The sequence below is a fragment of the Silurus aristotelis genome (assembly GCF_946808225.1).
Source record: "Silurus aristotelis genome assembly, chromosome: 26".
Taxonomy (NCBI): domain Eukaryota; kingdom Metazoa; phylum Chordata; class Actinopteri; order Siluriformes; family Siluridae; genus Silurus; species Silurus aristotelis.
In genome coordinates this window covers 5944289-5965594 of record NC_139599.1, presented here as the reverse complement: position 1 = coordinate 5965594, position 21306 = coordinate 5944289, and the positions used below count along the sequence as shown (strand labels likewise).

Genomic DNA, 21306 nt, shown 5'->3' with positions numbered 1-21306 from the left:
GCACTGTGAACCATGAAATATTGTGTTCTTTACGAGTCATGCACCATTTTCATTTTCTAAAGAAAACTTGAAAGACACTAAATTCAAATGACTAGGGTGGAGGGGAAACAGCGCTCTCTCTCTCTCTCTCTCTCTCTCGGGCTACTTTTAGCCTCGCTGCCTCATGCACCACGACAGCTGGCGTACAAATGGATGAACTGCGTCAATTTAAGTCAATAGGGCCGTAAATCAAAGCCCCGTGGCAGCAGGAAATAGCGCAGACTGGGGCAGCTCTGAAAAAGTCCAGGTTGGGGCATATTGGAGCCGTCTGAAGCGAATGGAAATGGGAATTGCATAAAAAGGGCACAGCGGGACAGCCGGGTGAAGCTCAGTGTGAGTGATATCGACCAGGCATATCTAGACCAAATATGTGTAAAAGTCAATTATACATGCAAAAGCATGAATTAAGTGCATACTAAAGCAAGATAGAATAGATAAATAAAACAGACTGGGCAAAATAGCAGGAAATAAAAATAATTCAGACATTGCAGGATCTCATGCACAGGTGCAGTCCATGAATGTCAGAGTTGTTTGCAGGTGCACGCTGTATTCTTTCTGCTTATTTCTTAAAAAAGTCAAAAATGCAAACTTTATTCAGTGTCATTGAGACTCAGTCACTTAGAGGAATCTGGGTAGTCAGTTTCACTACTCCACCTGCTGTGGCACCACTGAACATGCAGAAAATATTGATAATTTACAATGAGGTTTATGGCAATGATTTGTTACTTAGATATTTCAGCAGCAAAACACTTAGACTAATATAAAATCATGAATGAAGTAAATCAAATGAGGAATAACAATATTTATTGGAAGACAAAGATTATTGAACTTTAAAATGACGTGGTGGCTCTTTTGCAGTTTTCGTAATTGAGGTTCCATCAGTTACATTACCATAGGTTATATCCATATAATATATCCATATGCTGCATATTTAGTCATGCACGAAACAAAAGCTAACACGTGTTGTAATTGGCATGTTTACACATCTCTGTGCATGTGCCTTAATTTACAGTATACTGACTCCAGGTTTTGTATTTTCTTTTTTTTTTACTTTTTCAAAACAGCATGCCTATGTTGCATTAGTATCTTAAAATATCTTGCTTTGTTACCTTGGTAACATGACACACCATTACATAAAGTGTGTTGAAGATACAGTAATTAAGGGAGGAAATAAGAACCTGTTACAGGAAAAAAGAAAACTTGGTTGTAGCTATAAAAAAAAACATTCTATATATGCATTTTTTATTTTTTATTTTAGTGAAAAAATTATGGCATTGTTATACGAGTCAAAGTCACACTTAAAGATTGTCTTCCTACACAATTTCCAGTTTAGATCATGTAGGTAGATGTAGGTTTCTTGTAAATGTTTGCTTCTTAAAAAAAAAATAAAAAATTAAAGGAGGTCACACAAACCATGTGAAATGTCTAGCCACATCTGCAAGATAGCACAGTGGTTGCAAAGGCAGCCAGGAAACTGATTAACAAATGTGTCATATCACAACAACCCAGAAAGACAAATAACTTTAAAAGCACCTATTATATTGTTTTAAATCCTGGCTTTTACAGTGTATTGAGCAAAGCTGTTCCACCACACCACATGAGGGCAGCATAACCAAGCAAGCAATGAGGTCTTCAATATCCAAGACCATATTGCCACTCAAGACAATATTTGACATATTTATGTTAACTTACCTTTAAATTGACCAAAGATGTGGCTTACCCTCGTCAATGCAAATTTGAAGCATCACCAAGCATACACAACTCCCTTTCACTAGGTACCCACAAGGAACAATTTTCAACCGAATTATATATGTAATCATACTGTAACCTGGTAGACTGTTATATTTCATGCAATTCTAATACTTTAATGAGCACTTTTTTCTTTTTTGACTGCCTCATTCCAACTAAAGTTGTTTGATTAGAGTGCATATGTGCTGCTTCTGTTTTAAAGCAAAAAAAACAACTAAAAGTCAGTGTAACAGTCTGTTGATTTATGATTGTTGATGACATGTTGATTTAACTCCAATAAATAGCATTGCTTATAAAAGAGAAAGACTCCTGTTTCACTGGTTGGTTGTAAAGATTGGATTTGGTCTGTGAGCTGCTAGTTGCTGACCTCTACAGGCTACTTTTATTAGTGATTGAGTATAGAAAATATAATCAGTAATGTTACACTGATTGGACCAAAGGAATTGGACACCTGACTTTTCCGGCAATATGTGGATGTTAACACAAACCTAGAGGCCAAAAATTGTATAGGATGTCTTTGGATGTGCGAGCGTTGTTAGCATTAACGTTACCCTTTCTTTCGAACTAGAAGTTCTAAATCTGTTCCAGCATGACGATGCCCTTGTGCACAAAGCCAGTTCCATGAAGATATGGTTTTATTATGAGATATGGATTTGGAATGGCCTGTTATAGAGCTCTGACACTATTGAGATTATATTAGAATGCTGACTGCCCCCCCAAAGCTCTTCACTATTGACTTTACAAACACCCTTGTGGCTGAATGACCACAAATCTCCACAAACACATTCCAAAGTTTAGTGGAACATCATCTCTGAAGATTGGAGGTTATTATAACAGCAGATGGGGAATAAATGTTTAAAAAGCACATATAAATCTTAGAGTCAGGTGTTCACATACTTGTCTATATAGTGTATTTATTTAGTACTGTTGCTCTTAGGAAACTTAAGCCTCCATTAACAATTTACATTTATTCCAAACAAGCAAACTTGGATGCAGTTCTCGCATATATTTTCCCAGATGTGTTACTCTGGGCTGGATGCCAGAGGTATTGTCTCCTGGATTATACGTGTGTTGGGTCTCCGTCGACTGATGTCGCGTAGGAACCCGCGCCGAGTCGACTCTGCAGACAGTGATACACGTCATGTGATTTTTCTACCACTTTGAATTTGTCAATATTATTAGTATAGATGGATTTTGAACCTCACCACATGTAGACAAGTAGCACCAGAGATGATCATTTATTTTTTTTATGTTGATTACCTCTTTGATGTACATGTTGGATTGGATTGTTGCATTCCCCAGGATCTTCACTGATGATGCCGAGGTTGCGGTTCCATTTTTTCCAATTGACTTCTTCCACTCTGCAAAAGACACAAATGCACCAGTTACTGTCCGCCACCCAAAAGAAAAGGGTTGGTGATAATCAATTTACCAAATAATTATATTATGGTTGGAGACGTTATACTGAGTGTACGGTCAATTCAAAGCAATCAGTTGATTGTTCCAAATGTTTCTACACAGGAAAGAATAAAATACAATTTAAGTCCAGGTACAAAGGTCATTTCAAACAGGGTTTTTTTAACGGTCACTTCTGTATCTGTAAAAATGGTTTAGTGGTAATGTATATTGTTACACAGTGTTATATAATCTGAACTGAAATATAATTGAATTACATGAGAGAACTTTTTATTATAAAAGTATATTTTATCCTTTATTATAGTTAGTTTAACTCAAATATATATATTTTTATGCATGTCTCAATGTTTTAAATAGTTAGTTTACCTAGTTAGATTCCTTTTAGAATTTACATTATTTGAATATTGTAGATTTAAATGTAATGTAATTTTATTCATACCTTTTAATGCCACTGTATTGATAAAATGTGGAATACAATGACCATCACTTTTGCTTGATTAACTCCATATAACTTTTTCCCTATTAAATCCATTTTTTACTATTATTATTGCATTAGGAACAAAATGAGACGAGTATTCACTTCATTTCTTCTTACATTTAAACTCTGTTACTTCAGGAATAATTACATTGAACTCAAAAAACATTCTTAAATGTACCAGTGCTACACAAGTGCTACACAATCCCACATCCAAACTTCCCCCTAGCTACAAAGATTGTTTCTTTAACCTGATACACCAGCGCCAGTCCTCCTCTTTTTTGCCCAGGTTCCTCCTTACTCCTGAACGCAACTTCGTCTTCAGACAGCACACATATCTCTCCAGATCCAAAATGGTGATGGCACGCTGAAAATGCACACCTTATTAAACAAATATTTTTTTAAAAATCTTTAAATATAACGTTATAAAATTTCATGGAGGTGCCAATAATTTCAATTGATGCTGTTAGTATACCTGTAGTTTCCAGATACTGGTGCTTTCCTTTGACATCTTCTCCACAGTTTTGCTCATCAGAGCAATCAGCATGTTCAACAGCAGAATATAAGTGAGCACAATGTAGCTTATGAGCAGCACAAAAAACACATGTTTATACTCGTACTGCTCGGTGAACTCCAGGTCACCCATGCCTATAGTGAACTTAAACAGTTCCAGAGTGGTGAAGGCAATGGTTTTATAGGTGGGCTTTTTGCAGTCTTTTCCCTCTTTCGGATCTTCAGTAAAGAAAGAGCGTCCACTCTTGTCCTTAACCGTGCTGTTGTTCAGTTTTGACTCCTCAGATTCTTCAATGTCACCTTTGAGTAGAGTCACCACAGCTGTTTGGGGAGCAAAAGAGAAAAAAATGCTTTATTGACTGGGCTAACCTTTTGTGGACCGGAGAATGGCAATTGTGTGAACAATACCTGCTGAAAATCCAAAGAGGAAGACAACGTAGACGAAAAGGAAGCGAAGGATGTCACTAAGGATCATCTAGTAAACAGATTGGAAGTCTTGAATTAGAATAATTTCACATTTAAAGTGAAATAAAGTGAAACCCTAGATTTACCCAGGGAATGTTAACTTTATCAAAACAAAAACAACAAAAACGACTTACCCTCTGAATCATAACGCTGTAGATGCCCATGTGCCGTGTTCCTCTGGAGAAGTAGAGCAGATTAACCCAGCACAGAGCCACACTGAGTACCAGGAAGGCAAGATACTCCTGCTTCCCGGCAAAATACAGCCCCACACAGAGCAGAAAGAACACAGCCTGTAATAAACTGCAGTTCCAAAGGAGATTAAAAATATGCAGCATGTACAGTTAAAAAAATAAAATGTCTACACTCCACTGCATTTCTTTTTTGTGATGTAAAAAATTTAAACTGCAATTTCTTCCAGTTTTAATGTGTTAAAGCAACAACAAAATTCAATTCAATAAATTGTTTGCATGATTTTGCACACCCTTTATCAGAACATGAGGCACCAGTGACATCACAAAAAAATTTGTGATGTGCATAAAAAAAATTTTAAAAAGGAAAGCTGCAAAGGCACTGACTAAAACATTTAAGCAAATGCAAGGACATCTGCCAAATATTAGTCTGTCAATGCATGCAACAAAATTCTCTCCTTTTCCTCCTTAGTAGACAGAAAAGATTTCTTAAAATTTTTTTATAAAAAGTGATATAGATGACGGGAATCTTCTGGGCACAATTTGTAATGATTTTTAGTGCGAAAACATGACCGCTTATTACCCAAAGTACACCACAACTACAGTAAAGCATGGTGGTGGGGGCATCATAGCATGAGGCTTTTTCTCTTTTTGCTGGGACTTGGGCTCTAGTCAAGACAAAGGGACTCTTGGATATCTACAATCCATTTTATGAATCTATTTAGGCACAAATAGCCCGAAAAGACTCACTGCTATTTACAAGCAAGTAAGTTTCCATTACAAAGGATTAGTTCATGGATGGGTGTGATCATGTTGGTTTTTCTTTTTTGTTCATTACAGTTTGTTGTTTATTAAACCTCAATTGGATTAGTTGCTTTATCACATTTAAAGAGAAAGGAATATGTCATATTTGTCCTGGTTTAATTTCTCAAATACATGCAATGGTAATAGAGATGTTTAGAATGTTTATGTCCATTATAGTGATTCCGATGTTTAAGAACAGGCAATAATTATATATAAAATAAATGTTATCTCCTAATGTATGTCCTATGTCTGTAGAACATCATATGTTACGGTTAAAATCCATCATTTATTTTCCAATGTCCAATATATAAATCCACTGTAAAAAATTTTTTTTCGAAATTTCAAACACTTACAAAAGCAGCTCTGAATAGCCATCTACCAGCAGGGTTTTTACACTTGGCCGCTTTCTCTTTATATTCATCAGCTACAAGAAAGAATAAATGACATGTCAGGCACCATGTTAGGTTTGTTAGAATAATTAATGATATCTATGTTTTAACCACAGTAAATTCATACACACCACATGAACGAAGAAATAGAGTGATCCGATAGCCATGATGACCTGTCCAGCAAACAGTAAGTAGCCATCAGGAATTGTTTTCTCAACATTTTCCAATCTATATTTCCTGATTGGAAATGGGGGCTAGATTGACAAAAATGAAACAGAGGTTAGTTACAAATACTGAATTCATATTTGTCATGAATAAGTAGTGGATAAAAAGATTATATATATATTTATTTATTTATTTTTAATATTTATCCAAACTAGCTGTGGTCTCGACTCACTTCTCCTTCTTCGCGGTAATAGCAAACGATGGTGAAGATGGTGAGATACATGAGATAAGCAATAAACTTCAACAGGAATATCCGGTGGGCAAATCTGTTCCATTTGTCTTCCAGGAGTTTATTAAGTGGCTCAATTTGGAGCATTTCGAGACGATTCTAAAACAACAGGCAACAGTATCAATAGCTTTGTTCAGGGAACCTGGATGTTTGCACAGCATGTTCTATTTATAGTCTAATTATAATTGGCTTGAGGGTAAGGACTACATTATTTTCTAACCAATTAGCAGTCAGTTACTCAGAGGAATGCATAAATAAATCATGAAAATGTACAATATTGTAAGTGCACAAGTAATTCCATTTACTGTAGGGTCATTTTTTCTTACAGGGATTTCTGTGCCATAAACAATTATCTCCAGAACAGAGTTTGGCTCGTAGGTGTCGAGAGAGTGCAGGTCGTATAGTGAAGCATACACTGGGCCATATGCCCACTCAGTGAACTTTCGGGACAGATACCTGCACTCTTCCTGCTGGAACTCACGATGCAGAATATGCTCAATCAACTGCAGGAAATCAGAAAAAGAAAAGAAAGAACCTGCTGATCTTTGGGGATTTTAATGTGCAACAGTTACTAGAGTTTATACAGAATGATGAGAAAAAACACCCAGTGAAGAGCAGTTTTAAAGGGGAAACTTCCGAAATTATATAATGTTGTTATGAAAGGCTACCGAATAAAAACTTATTACAACTGTGGTAAGCAGAAAAGTAGTTTTGAAAAATGGTTTTGGTTCTTCTCCTGTCAGACAAGAACAGGAATATGAACCTACAATAGGCCAGACTGAAATTGGGAAAAAATAAGGTCACATTTGTCTTCATTCGCCTTGTTAAGGTGGGTACCTACACCCTTAGATGTCTCACCTTTACTTCAGTCAATAATCTTACATGGATTCTGTTCATTTGTACCTAAGAACTGCTGCTGTATTCATAATGACTGGTCTAGAGTATGTCTAGAGACCTACAGATAGATCTACCTGCCTATAGATCAATCACTATAAATGTTGCTTTGTGAATAGGTATCAAATTAAATTGTCAAAGTACAGATAACTTTACATGTGAATACATTGCAGGACAGGATGGAGTGAAGCCTTATCATTCAGAAATAAATCAAAGTTTGATATGCAATGTTTTCAAAATGTGTAGCTGCTGCATTAGTGTACAAAACCCCAAAAGCGGAAGAGTGTCTCAAGTACAGTCATGTGCAGTTGCCACTCTGCCATTGTATACAATGTTCCAGTTATTTTTGCTGATAGAATACTAGACGAAAAACATCACAAGACTGAATTGAATGAATAAGCCATTTGAAATCAGGAACTACCAAAATAAATATAGAATTGTTCAAGACTTGAAAAAATGAATCAGCGCTCCTCAAGCTACACCTAGATTCCATTTACCCAGACCACTTCCTCTTTTCCATCTCCTAACACAGTTAAAAATTAAAACACATTGAAAAATCACACATTCATGATATACCACATTCAATACAAAAATACTTCAGAAACTTCTTACCCCAATTTTTCCTAGCTTTGCAGCCAGCTTGATGGAAGTCAGTCCCTGATTGTTCTCAATGTCCTCCAGTCTCTGCTTTTGGAGATTTTTAGGGGCATCTTTGGTAAGAATGTAGTCATACATGGAAATGACAAAGTCTGTATTTTCAGGGCTGTCATCAGCCACCATAACAAGAGCGTGGAGAACTGTGTTGCCCAGAGTATCTGTATGCTGTAGCTCTGCTTTTCCAATCAGCAAATCCACTATGTCTTTCTGATTAGTACATGCTGCCAGAGATAGTGGAAGCTCCCCTGAAGAATTAGGTTTAAAATCTCTTACTGAACATGTCAAAGGCAAAACATTTTTGATTAAGCTACAAAGATATGCTGAATGGATTTTTTATTTCCTCACCATTACCTACCAAAGTAGAAACATGTTTCACTAAGTGGCTGAAAGAATGTCCCACAAGCCAATGCATGGACGTTAGCCCCCTTCTGAATGAGCAGCTTAACATAACGCTTGTTTCTTCTCTCAATGGCTATATGAAGCGCTGTCTGTCCTGCATCAATCACACAAAAACAACACTTTATTAGGTAACTATTGCTAAACAACTACACACCTGTGAAGGTAGATAAATTCAACACATGCACCACAAACACCTTCCCATATTTTTTTAAAGAGAGTGTAAAAGATGTCCACAAACAGCTAATGGTACTCTAAGTAGCAATGTAACAATGATGGCATAACCCTCATATCAGACCAACACTTACTGTGGAAATGTGGTACTTACTGTTAACTCATAGACAGTCTGATGGCAGTCTGAATTGTACTAAAGTATATATTTAAATGCAAGAATGTGGTAAAAAAAAAAAAAAAAAATGGAATACGGTCTAGAGATGTATTTAAAAGACTTAACTGGGGGGGGGTTGGGGGTAAGCATAAAGTGTTGCAGTAGACTAGGGACAGCCTTACAGTATGGCCTTTTTTCTTACACTGAGATGGGCTTATTTGTTGAAAGCAGAATGGAGGAACCCAATCTCACCAAGCACTTTTGGCATGAATTGGAAGTACATATACTTAGGAGCCACTATCTATATTATTTGCACTTTATTGGTATACAATTACAGCACCTGACCATATATTATTTAGGCAGTGGACCTTTCTCAGTGCGGCTATGTAACATATTGTATAATAAAGGTATACCTACTGTATAAGGTAGAAACTTAAATTTGGTAATGTCCTGTTTGTTTCAGACATTCAAACAAGTTAAAATCTTCATACCTTCATAGTAGTCATCTGTATATGCCGCATTTACTAACTTATCCAGATATCCCATTCTCTCTGCGATACCCAGCAAGTGCTCCACTGTTTTGTTTTCTCCATTTTTCAGGTTTAGCAGAGCCTTCATCAGAGCTGTCTTCCCGTTGGGTCGATCTGACGGACATGAAACATAATAATCCTGTTGCTCCCATGTTCCCCAACTATAAATGGTGTAATGAGCAGTGTTGGGGGTAACGCGTTACAAGTAACGTGCATTACGTAATAATACTCGTTACTCCAGAAAAGTAATAAAGTAGCGCGTTACTTTATAAATTTACACATTAATATCTGAGTTACTTTTTTTAAAAAAGTAATGCGAGTTACTTTTCAGTTAAATTATTTAGCATAAAAAAATAAATACTGAATTAAAATAGAATTGTGGACTCATACGTGCGAGCCGCGGGAACAGAAGCTGGTCAGATGCGGAGATGGCAAACCAGAGCATTACATTACTGTGATGGAAGTATTCTTATTATTCCGAAATAGTCGAGGAAAATGAGAAAGGAATAATGGTTAAATGTAGATTATGTGTTGGTGAAAAGCTCTTGTCAACTGCACAAAATACTACTTCAATAAAAAAAACATCTGCATGCAAAGCACAGCACTACAGATGTGTGTGTGTGTGTGTGTGTGTGTGTGTGTGTGTTCGTGTGTGTGTGTGTGTGTGTGTGTGTGTGTGTGTGTGTGTGTGTGTGTGTGTGTGTGTGTGTGTGTGTGTGTGTGTGTGTAATGTTGAATATATGGAAATGGAGACAGAAATATAGAAAACTTTTGCCGACTTTCCATCACTGCAGATCTATGGACTGCTCAGAATAAAAGTCACATGTACGATGCCATCGCAGCGGAGACAGAGAGCAAATTCACAGCTCATTTGCTTTTTGTGGGAAGATAAACTGCCACGGTCACTGATAATAGTCACTGATAATAATGTTTAACGAGATGACGGCGAAAGGTATGTTCTCCCTCCACATCACCGGTGTGCAGCCCACACCCTTAACCTTATATACACTAACGATAGTTACATTCCTGACGGCGAAGGCAGATCGAAAAGCAGTGTACAGAAGTGCGACTGGAAAGTGTGCAGCTTCCTGGTCAAAATTTTGTCGATCATCTTATTGTTCTCTAAAAAGTTATTAAGCATTTTAAATGTTTAAGACATGTCTTTTGCCCTAATTTAACTGATTTCTTAATGGCAATTATCTATATTACACCTGTTACACCTGTAAGGCGTGAAAGAGATACAAGTAACGCAAAAGTAACGCAAAAGTAATATAACGCGTTACTTTCCATAAAAAGTAACTAAGTAACGTAATTAGTTACTTTTTTGGGGAGTAACTCAATATTGTAATGCATTACTTTTAAAAGTAACGTTGCCCAACACTGGTAATTAGTTTGTATACAGACGCAGAATATGGAGTTTTACACATAGTTCTTACATTCACTGTTTGTCAGCTTCTTGTTTGTTTTACACAAATACTCTTCCAATCCCTGAAGCCTGTTGATGTCACCACTGGACACAGCATCGAAAAGCCTCTTGATGTCAAACCTCTCTTGCTGATCTGGCTCGGTTTTTATTCCTTGTACTTCACTGTGAAAAGAACAAAAACTTTGTTGTTCACATACGTTATTTTGACCCCCGTCCCAAGTCAGTGCATAAATAACACATAGCTTACTGTATATAATGCTGGTGGTTTAGCAGCAGTTATTTGTGCAGATATTTCACTGAAGATAAAACTGATTGTGTGTGTTTGTGTATGTGTGTGTGTGTGTGTGTGTGTGTGTGTGTGTGTGTGTGTGTGTGTGTGTGTGTGTGTGTGTGTGTGTGTGTGTGTCAGTCAGTCCAGTAAACTTGTACTGAGGAGTTGATGGCTTGTTAACAGAAACCGTTACACAGTCAGGTCATCAAGGCCTGCATGATTTGCTACTTGTCTACTTGTCTTTGTAGCTACAATTATGCTGGAATTTAGTGTAGTTATTGTGTGTACAAGGTTCTATCACTGGTAAATCAGTTCTGGTAAATATCTGGTAAATGTACAATATCATCTGTCAGTCTATCAGTCATTTTATTTCAAGCCACTTGGCAGCCAAGCATACAAACTTGCTTGTCCAGTGAAGAAATATTTTATTATTAATTTACTTGTACATGCAGTGGGTATATAAAAAGCATATATCTGGCACTTACTTCGAAAATTCCAGCTTGATTCGGACTTGGCAAGAAAAATCACCATGGTCCTCAAGGAGGTCAGTGTCCATTGGTGCTTTAGTCTTTCCATAAGCTTGGCGATCCTTTTTTGTTGCTTTGGCCTTATTCCCCTCCTCAATTGTCTCCAAAGAAAAAGCCTCCATATTTTCTTTTGTCACCTTTAGTGTTTCTATTCTGAGTAACAAAAAGAAGGGTTAGATCCATCACTAGCGTTAAGATGTAAAAACTTAAATCTTAAAAGTGTTATTTAGTCAAACAGCAAATTTTAAGCAATATTCATTTCCATCATCACCTTTAGTTTAGATTAGTTTACTGATTGAAAATATTTTACTGTATAAGACATCTGCTTCTTGTTAGGCAAATTTAATTTGCCTAAGTATAATAAATATTATCATTAAAGAGAAAGCTCTTCCCATAGTAAAGACAGAAAGTGTAAAGCAGTAAAGATGTCCCAATTTTAAATCCCAAAGCATTGGTTTAGAAAGTTTAAACCCTTAACCATCTTCTTGTGATGATCTACTCTATATGACCCGTGAGGAACATCATCTTCTTCTTCTTTCGACTTCTCCTATTAGGGATTGCCACAGCGGATCATTCGTCTCCATAGCCTCCTGTCCTCTACATCTGCCTCTTTCAAACCAACTACCTGCATGTCTTCCCTCACCACATCCATAAACCGCCTCCTTGGCCTTCCTCTTTTTCTCCTTTATGATGGCTCCATCCTCAGCATTCTCCTACCGATATACCCCATGTCCCTCCTCTGCACATGTCCGAACCATCTCAATCTAACCTCCCTCACCTTGTCTCCAAAACGTCCTACATGCGCTGTCCCTCTAATAAACTCATTTCTTATCCTGTCCATCCTCGTCACTCCCAACGAAAACCTCAAAATCTGTGGCAATGTATATTATTCTTTTCATGAGATTTTTAAAAAGTTAGCATGAATTGTTCATAGAGCATACCCAGTGACTGAGAATGTCTATGTGTATAACCTGTGACACATAAAGCTTTTAATTCTAATAGCAAATAGACACTGGTTAGCAAATTTGAACGTTTATATTATAATTTAAAATATGTTCAAATGTATTAAAATGATTTTGCAGTATCAAGTGGTTTTATTCATTCATTGACCTCATGCTAATAAACATGTCTGTTTATATAAGATGCTCTGTTGCTAACTTGTAAATAGCCTGTCAATTGGCAGTGTATTAATCTGATTACTGAATCGGTTACAACGGAAAGGTGTAAAAAGCAGTTTAACTAGCAAGATACATTATATGAGCAAAAGTACTGGGACACCTGGCTTTCCCTACCATATGTGGTTTGTTACCAAACTGTTACCATTAAATAAAAACACATAGTTGTATAGAATGGTTTTGGTTGCAGTAAAATACATTTTCCCTTCATTTGAACTAGGAGACCCAAACCTGTTCCAGCATGACAATGCCCCTGCGAACAAAGTGAGCTTCATGGAGACATGGTTTACATGGGTTGGAGTAGAAGATCTTGAGTGGTCTACTTTATAGAGAGTTTTGAACTAAATCCTACTGAACACCTTTGGGATAAATTGGAGCACTGACTGCACCCCAGGCTTCCTACAGCAGTTTGTAACTTGACTAAAGTACTGTACCTGAAAATCAAATCTTTTACTAAACATAATTTCACAATATAAATCTGAAATTGTTTGCGATTGTAGAGATTGGAACAGTGTCGGCATGCATCCTGCTTTATACTGGCTGTTAGAAGGAAAATTTTATTATATTTTTATATTATTATATTTCGATGTAGATTGCTTATTTTCTCTAAAGTCCTAAGGTTTAGGACTGTTCTTCTCAGTAAGTGGTATTTTTACTTATTAAATGTAAAAAAAGTTTTTCTTTCTTAAACCAATTGCTTGATAAGTTAGACTTAGTCTTCTTTACACAGAGCCATGAACACAATTCCACTGAACACTTTGGGATGAACAAGAACCGTGAGTGTGCTTTAGAAACCTCCTCAATATCAGTTCCTGATTTCACTTGCAGCTCTTATAGCTGAATAATCACAAATGCCCACAACCAGGCTACAAAATGTCTAAAGCCTAGTCTAATGTCTAAAGCCCACTAAGTCTGGAGATCTTCAAAACCACATAGCACAATCTGTTGGAAAATCTTCCAGCAAGAGTGATGATTATTTTAACAGCAAAAAGGAACTACATGTGGAATGAGATGTTCGAAACACAGATAGAAACTCAATGTAAGACCAGGTTTTTCCCAATGTGATCAGAAATTCACACAACAACACTCTAAAATCTTGTTTAAAGCCTTCTGAGAAGAGTAGAGGTTATTACAAAAGCAAAGTGTAAACTAAATCTACATGCACATATGAGTGTACTGGTCAGGTGTCTACAAGTAATATCATGTAGATGTGATTTTTGGAATTGTATTTAATGTTTTAGATAACAATATGAACTGTGACACAAAATAATAATAATAATAATAATAATAATAATAATAATAATAATAATAATAATAATAATAATAATAATAATATACAGTATATATTTTTTATACTGGAGAGATAAACATCTTTCGTCTGTATTAGAGTCCTTTTGGTCGTGATGTTTTTTTATGATGGCAGAGCCTGTGACCGTTAAAAACATAGCATATGATAAACATTATGAACATCTGCCATAAGCAATCTTTGATGTCAAAACAGCTACAGAGATAGTGGTAGAGATTGTTGTGGGCACTATCCATCCTGAGCTGAATGATTAATTATTAATGTCTCCTTATGCTGTTGTTACCACGTGATGGCATTAACCAGAATCCTTTACTGTTTCATGTTTCAAATCCCTGAAAAGCCGCCTTTGTAACAAACAAATCAAAACTGTAACACCAACCAAATGTGTGAGAGCATGAAGCGGAAAGATGGGTTCAGGGTGCAGGCATGCTAACAACATTACTCTACTTATCTTTCACATCATATTATCGATCGACTATAAACAGATCTCTGTATCGCTGGGGTGTGGCAGTTGTTTGTTCTGCAGGTTATTGTGTTGTTTGAAAAAAAAGAAAAAAAAAGGTCTCAAAATTTGAATGAAAAATATGCAAATTAATTACAACAACATTTCCAGTGATATATAAATAATTATTTACAAACTGCATAATCCAATGGCAAAATGTAATAATTCTGGGTTTAACGCTTGGGAAGAGATTCATGTGAAAGACAATGAAACATCAATAAAAAAGAAGACAAAATGACAGATAATCCTTGCTGAAGGTTAAATACCTCAGATGAGTAGTGATAAGAAAAAATTTTACTTACCAGACCTTCACTTAAATATCCAACCTGCCCTGAAATTTAATTGAATTTGATTCCCTACTGTATTAATAACTTTTGTTTCATTACAGCATCTTTAACCGTGCAACTCAGACTTTGCCTTCTGCTGCAAATGAAGCAGAGGAGGAAATGATCGCTTGCAAGTATCAGAGCAAGAAAGAGTCAGAGAGCAAGAGAGAGAGAGAGAGAGAGAGAAAGAGGAAGAGAGTGAGTATGTGTGACTTCCTGGTCCATCCCAGATGTAAGAAAATCCCAAAGAGACCCCTAAACTCATTTAGGATTGATTCAGGCCTTCCTAATTTTCTGTGCCTCACCATAAACTTGCTGTCTGGGTTAAAAATGGGGGAATTTTGCATTGTTATGATAAAATATATCTACAAATAAAGCAGTCTTATTCTTATTACACTAAAATTGTGTTGTGTGACTGTTATACCAGGTTTTATTTTAGAATTTTTTTTCTCTCTGTGTGTCAAATCGATGCATGATATTTTGCACACACGCACACACACACACACACACACACACACACACAGCTGGCAAAAACTTTTTACATGTGCTGACTTTTTGTATGTGGTTTGTCTTAGAGCGTGAATCACTACCCACTTCTGCACACTTATACATTGTGGGTAGGCACACACACACAAACAAATGTCAAAGCATAACTTCACATCATGTGATTTGGGGAAAAGAAACTGCACCAATTGAAACTGTTTTAGCAACGGCGAAAACATTGTTTTCCCCTATCTTGGAGAAGATTATTTGTGAACCATGGTGTAAATTCTGCTTTGGAAATCCCAAATATATACAATAGAAAATGCTTGGTAGTAGTTTAATGCTAGAATTACTAAATAAAATCCTCGATGTGTGTGTGTGTGTGTGTGTGTGTGTGTGTGTGTGTGTGTGTGTGTGTGTGTGCGCGTGCGTGCCTGCGTGTGTATGGGTGTGTGTGTGTGTGTGTGTGTGTGTGTGTGTCTGTGTGTGTGTGTGTGTGTGTGTGTGAGTGTGTGTATGTGTATGTGTATGTGTGTGTTTGTGTCTAATTTTGAATGGGTTCAACAGTAGTGGATTCTGGGGAGTGTGGTTAGAGCGACCATGTTTGTAGACTGCGGTGTCTAAGAAAAGAGTTTCTGGGCTTGACAAACAGACAACACACAGCAAAAATATATTAACAAGTGAATATGTCCTGAATATGTGCAAATGTATCTATAAGTGTAAGTTTGCCCCTAATGAGCAAGCTGGTGGTGGCTGTGGAGAGGAAAAAAAGGTCCCCATGGCTGCTCATCAGTAATAAATACCCATCGTTCACCTTAACTGTTAAATTCTGTAAAGCTGCTTTAAGACAATGTCTGTAGTGAAAAGTGCTATAGAAATAAACTTGACTTGATTAAATTAGGAGTGTGTCCACCACTATGAGTGGGTCCTATAACATTCTGATTAATTCCTACTGAATCTAGAATAGGCACAATTGCTTTTTTAAGGAGACTTCCTGATTATCAAAATGAAAATTGAAGTCACCAACAATTAATGTTAATGTGTCTCATTATAGACACATTTGGGTTTATTCGTAAATAGAATCACACAGAGGAAATTAATTGCAGTAATGCAAAAAAAGAATCAATGTATAGAAGCCACTAATGACATCAAGTAGCTTTCTGACCTGTGGTTGGTATACCAGGGGACGGAGGCACAGCCAAAGCTGGTAAACACATTTAGGTGTGATTCAGGTTTGGGTAGTGATGACAGGAAACTTCCGCGGCTCCATCCTGTTATGTGATGAGGTGACCCACATGCTGTACCACTCACTTAACTTAAAATGGAAACTGGTATAAAAACTCGATATTCAGCTGTCTGTCTTGCTTGGAACATTTTACAAAAGAGAAATAAACATTTTCAGTCAGGAGTAAAAACATTCACAGATCCTCTAAAACATTCAAAGATCCTTTTATGATTGCAGCATAAAATAATTTTATGACTACAAATCTGACTACTGTAAAATTACACAAATTTAGAACATAAGTGTCAGATACAGTGGGTACGGAAAGTATTCAGACCCCCTTAAATTTTTCACTTTTTGTTATATTGCAGCCATTTGCTAAAATCATTTAAGTTCATTTCTTTTCCTCATGAATGTACACATAGCACCCTATACTGACAAAAAAACACAGAATTGTTGACCTTTTTGCAGATTTATTAAAAAAGAAAAACTGAAATATCACATGGTCCTAAGTATTCAGACCCTTTGCTGTGACACTCATATATTTAACTCAGGTGCTCTCCATTTCTTCTGATCATCCTTGAGATGGTTCTACACCTTCATTTGAGTCCAGAAATTTTTGATTATACTGATTGGACTTGATTAGGAAAGCCACACACCTGTTTATATAAGACCTTTCAGATCACAATGCATGTCAGAGCAAATGAGAATCATTAAGGTCAAAGGAACTGCCTGAAGAGCTCAGAGACAGAATTGTGGCAAGGGACAGATCTGGCCAAGGTTCCAAAAAATTTTTTGCTGCACTTAAGGTTCCTAAGAGCACAGTGGCCTCCATAATCCTCAAATGGAAGACGTTTGGGACGACCAGAACCATTCCTAGAGCTGGCCGACCGGCCAAACTGAGCTATCGGGGGAGAAGAGCCTTGGTGAGAGAGGTAAAGAAGAACCCAAAGATCACTGTGGCTGAGCTCCAGAGATGCAGTTGGGAGATGGGAGAAAGTTGTAGAAAGTCAACCATCACTGCAGCCCTTCACCAGTGGGGCTTTATAGCAGAGTGGCCCGACGGAAGCCTCTCCTCAGTGCAGGACACATGAAAACCCGCATGGAGTTCTCCAAGATGGTGAGAAATAAGATTCTCTGGTCTGATGAGACCAAGATAGAACTTTTTGGCCTTAATTCTAAGCGGTATGTGTGGAGAAAACCAGGCACTGCTCATCACCTGTCCAGTACAGTCTCAACAATTAAGCATGGTGGTGGCAGCATCATGCTGTGGGGGTGTTTTTCAGCTGCAGGGACAGGACGACTGGTTGCAATCAAGGGAAAGATGAATGCGGCCAAGCACAGGGATATCCTGGACGAAAACCTTCTCCAGAGTGCTTTGGACCTCAGACTGGGCTGAAGGTTTACCTTCCAACAAGACAATGACCCTAAGCACACAGCTAAAATAAAGATGGAGTGGCTTCACAACAACTCTGTGACTGTTCTTGAATGGCCCAGCCAGAGCAATGACTTAAACCCAATTGAGCATCTCTGGAGAGACCTAAAAATAGCTGTCCACCAACGTTTACCGTCCAACCTGACAGAACTGGAGAGGATCTGCAAGGAGGAATGGCAGAGGATCCCTGAATCCAGGTGTGAAAAACTTGTTGCATCCTTCCCAAAAAGACTCATGGCTGTATTAGATCAAAAGGGGGCTTCTACTAAATACTGAGCAAAGGGTCTGAATACTTAGGACCATGTGATATTTTAGTTTTTCTTTTTTAATAAATCTGCAACAGTGTCAACAATTCTGTGTTTTTCTGTCAATATAGGGTGCTATGTGTACATTCATGAGGAAAAGAAATGAACTTAAATAATTTTAGCAAATGGCTGCAAAATAAAAAAGAGTGAAAAATTTAAGGGGGTCTGAATACTTTCCGTACCCACTGTATGTGTTATGGCATTAATGCACGGCATGGAGGCAAAGAAACGGTGAAAATCAGAGGTGTTTGAAATGCAAAGCAAGACTAAATAGATATAATGGTCCTTTTTATTATTACATATTTTATACATGAATAATTTGATTTAGAATTCTGCCTGCCCTTAATCATACACAGAATTAAAACAGTGTGATATGATTAGAGAATTTACCAATTATAGATTACAGAATTTACAGATTTTAGATTACAGGAACTAAAATGTTACATTAAAGTTTGTCAAATTAATTTTGTGCCTCTGCTCATTTAACAAATTTGTTACATTATAGTATATAACAGAGGTGGACAATTTTTTCCTATGAAGAGCAAAAATCAAACTTGATTGAGAGCCATGGACTGATTGTATTATACAAATGTTGCAATTTATCAAACATTATATTAAAATTAACCACAGCAAATGTTATTTTTTATGTTGTTTATGATAAATTAATAAACAAAGAAATAAACAGCATGACTCTGCAATCTGCCGAAGCAATGCAGTTTTGCTTTAACAGTTCTAGTTCAGTGAAGCAATCCAATTTATTGTACAACAGAGTTAATGCCTAATTTAGTTATTTATTGGCCTCTAATGAAAGACATAAAGCTGCTTCTTATTTTTCATAAGTTTTTCCAAAGGGCATGGTCCCCTGGTGGTCTAGTGTTTAGGATGCGGCGCTCTCACCGCTGCGGCCCAGGTTTGATCCCCGGTCAGGGAACCAACCCCAGCCATTAGGGTTGCACAAGCCAGTGCACTCTTAGTGCCGGTCCCAAGACTGGATAAATGGGAAGGGTTGCATTAGGAAGGGCATCCAGCGTAAAAACGTGCCAAATCAAACATGCAGATGATCCGCTGTGGCGACCCCTCATGGGAGAAACCGAAAGAAAGTTTTTTCCAAAGGGCATGGAAGGCCAAATCAAGGTCACCATAGACCAACTTTGGGAATCTCTGGTAAAAAGCCTTAAAATTGTATTTTGGTGTCAAGTTTTCACAAACTATATAGTATACATATACTGAAACTAACCGAATAAAACTCACATGATCATCCTGTTAATAAGTAAAACCTACATAATGGAATAGCTAGCTGGGACATTTCCTTGCTAGACCACCAGAGTCCGCTCTTCTCAAAATGTTGGAATTTCCCATTCCATCAGTCAGTTCCTACTTGACCATCATGAAAAGCACACAGACTGTAACCAAGATGCAAAGTTTTAGTGTTTGTAGTGGTCAGCGTTCTATCTTAGTTTTTTTTTTTTTTAAGGAATCGGAGCTTTAACATAATAAATAATCTTCCTGTAGTGGTCATGCTTTGATTAAGTTAAACTTGACTAGCAAAATCACTGACTTAATTTTTACTGACTTACTATTTTATTTCATGATTATGTACGGGATTATACCCAATAGTCTATTGTTATACTGCATTTCTGAATAATATTGTCGTTGTTTTTTACCACTGAAAGGTGAGAAAGACATGGCCTGTCACTGGTAAAACTTGTGGTATTTCGTTTATAATAACATCCTGATATGTTATGTTACAGTTGTGTTATGTTATGTTACAATATGTAACTGTTTTCTATAATATCAGCTCATAAACAGGACCATGTACAGCAGATTCTCCACATAATCTGAGACTAATAATACGAATATTTTATAAATTTTTGATGTGGTCTATGTGGACTATGATTTTAATGATTGTGCACTTGTGTAAGGTGTCTCGGTTGTAAGCGCTTTGCAAGAATTAGCGTGCTTTGAAAAGTTTGCAAAAACACAGAAATTCTTTCAGGACAAGAAGTTGCTTTCCAGTTTCCTGTTTTTTCTGTGCAATAAACTTTCTTTCTGCTTCTCCCTTTAGGGGTCGCCACAGTGTTTGATTTGGCACATGTTTTTACACTGGATGCCCTTCCTAACGCAACCCTCCCCATTTATCCGGGCTTGGGACCGGCACTAAGGCTTGTGCAACCCTAATGGCTGGGGTTGGTTCCCTGACCGGGCATCGAACCTAACCACTTTTTCTGTGTAATGAGAGTGAGTGAGTGAGTGAGTGAGTGTGTGTGTGTGTGTGTGTGTGTGTGTGTGTGTGTGTGTGTGTGTGTGTGTGTGTGTGTGTGTGTGTGTTGCTGCCATAACATAAGTAATATACTTACTTTTTTGTCTCAATAGCAATAAAGCAATGTACAATCTGTTAAAATAGGTGAATTGTAAATAGGACATATTTTATAGTCAATAAAAGCTCTATGGTATATGTCAGGCAGGTTATAAGAAGATCCAGGTCACTGTAGCATTCAGGTTGGTTGTATCAATACAATATAACATTTCATTGCCTCAGACTTACTGGATTATGGTAAACATAAACATAGGGTTCACGTGTTACCTACTCACTGGACATATATTGTGTATAAGTACATGCTTGCCATGGCCAGAGACACAGCTTTGCCTTTGCCGTATGGTATGTGAGTAGTGAACCTTCAGAGGACAACATGAATAAAGCATCAATAAAAAGAAATAGTATTCATTCATTCATTTTCTCCCGCTTATCCGTAATTCGGGTCGCGGGGGCAGCAGTCTAAGCAGGCCCCCGCCTTCGACTGCTGCCCAATCCTCACAGCACTGTCCCTTACGGTCCCTCCTGCAGGTGGTGAGCCCACGGGAAGGCGGCCCCACGTCACTCCGACGTCACGGACCTTGATATTTCCCTCGTAAGGGACAAAAAAATTCTTACAATACATCATTGCTTTATTTTCAGCTTTATACAGTTAAAACTGCTTGTTGCTCACTACATAATGTAATCCCTAACATGGTACCAAACAAGCACATTTAA

At 37.3% G+C, this 21306-nt stretch overlaps 1 protein-coding gene across 1 annotated transcript in view; it reads right to left on the bottom strand.

Moving 5' to 3' along the window:
* Positions 1 to 2741: 2741 nt before the first annotated feature.
* Positions 2742 to 21306, bottom strand: part of trpv1 (transient receptor potential cation channel, subfamily V, member 1) — a 31563-nt gene continuing 12998 nt past the window's right edge. Inside the window, exons 19-33 of the mRNA XM_083531438.1 lie at positions 11480 to 11674; positions 10734 to 10885; positions 9259 to 9411; positions 8399 to 8536; positions 7999 to 8288; positions 6819 to 6995; positions 6436 to 6591; positions 6170 to 6292; positions 6003 to 6073; positions 4792 to 4957; positions 4601 to 4667; positions 4155 to 4513; positions 3931 to 4046; positions 3049 to 3149; positions 2742 to 2908 (exon numbers count right to left, since the gene is read on the bottom strand). Coding sequence (XP_083387564.1) covers positions 2811 to 2908; positions 3049 to 3149; positions 3931 to 4046; positions 4155 to 4513; positions 4601 to 4667; positions 4792 to 4957; positions 6003 to 6073; positions 6170 to 6292; positions 6436 to 6591; positions 6819 to 6995; positions 7999 to 8288; positions 8399 to 8536; positions 9259 to 9411; positions 10734 to 10885; positions 11480 to 11674 — 2362 coding nt within the window. The 3' untranslated portion in view covers positions 2742 to 2810. The remainder of the gene's footprint in view (positions 2909 to 3048; positions 3150 to 3930; positions 4047 to 4154; positions 4514 to 4600; positions 4668 to 4791; positions 4958 to 6002; positions 6074 to 6169; positions 6293 to 6435; positions 6592 to 6818; positions 6996 to 7998; positions 8289 to 8398; positions 8537 to 9258; positions 9412 to 10733; positions 10886 to 11479; positions 11675 to 21306) is intronic.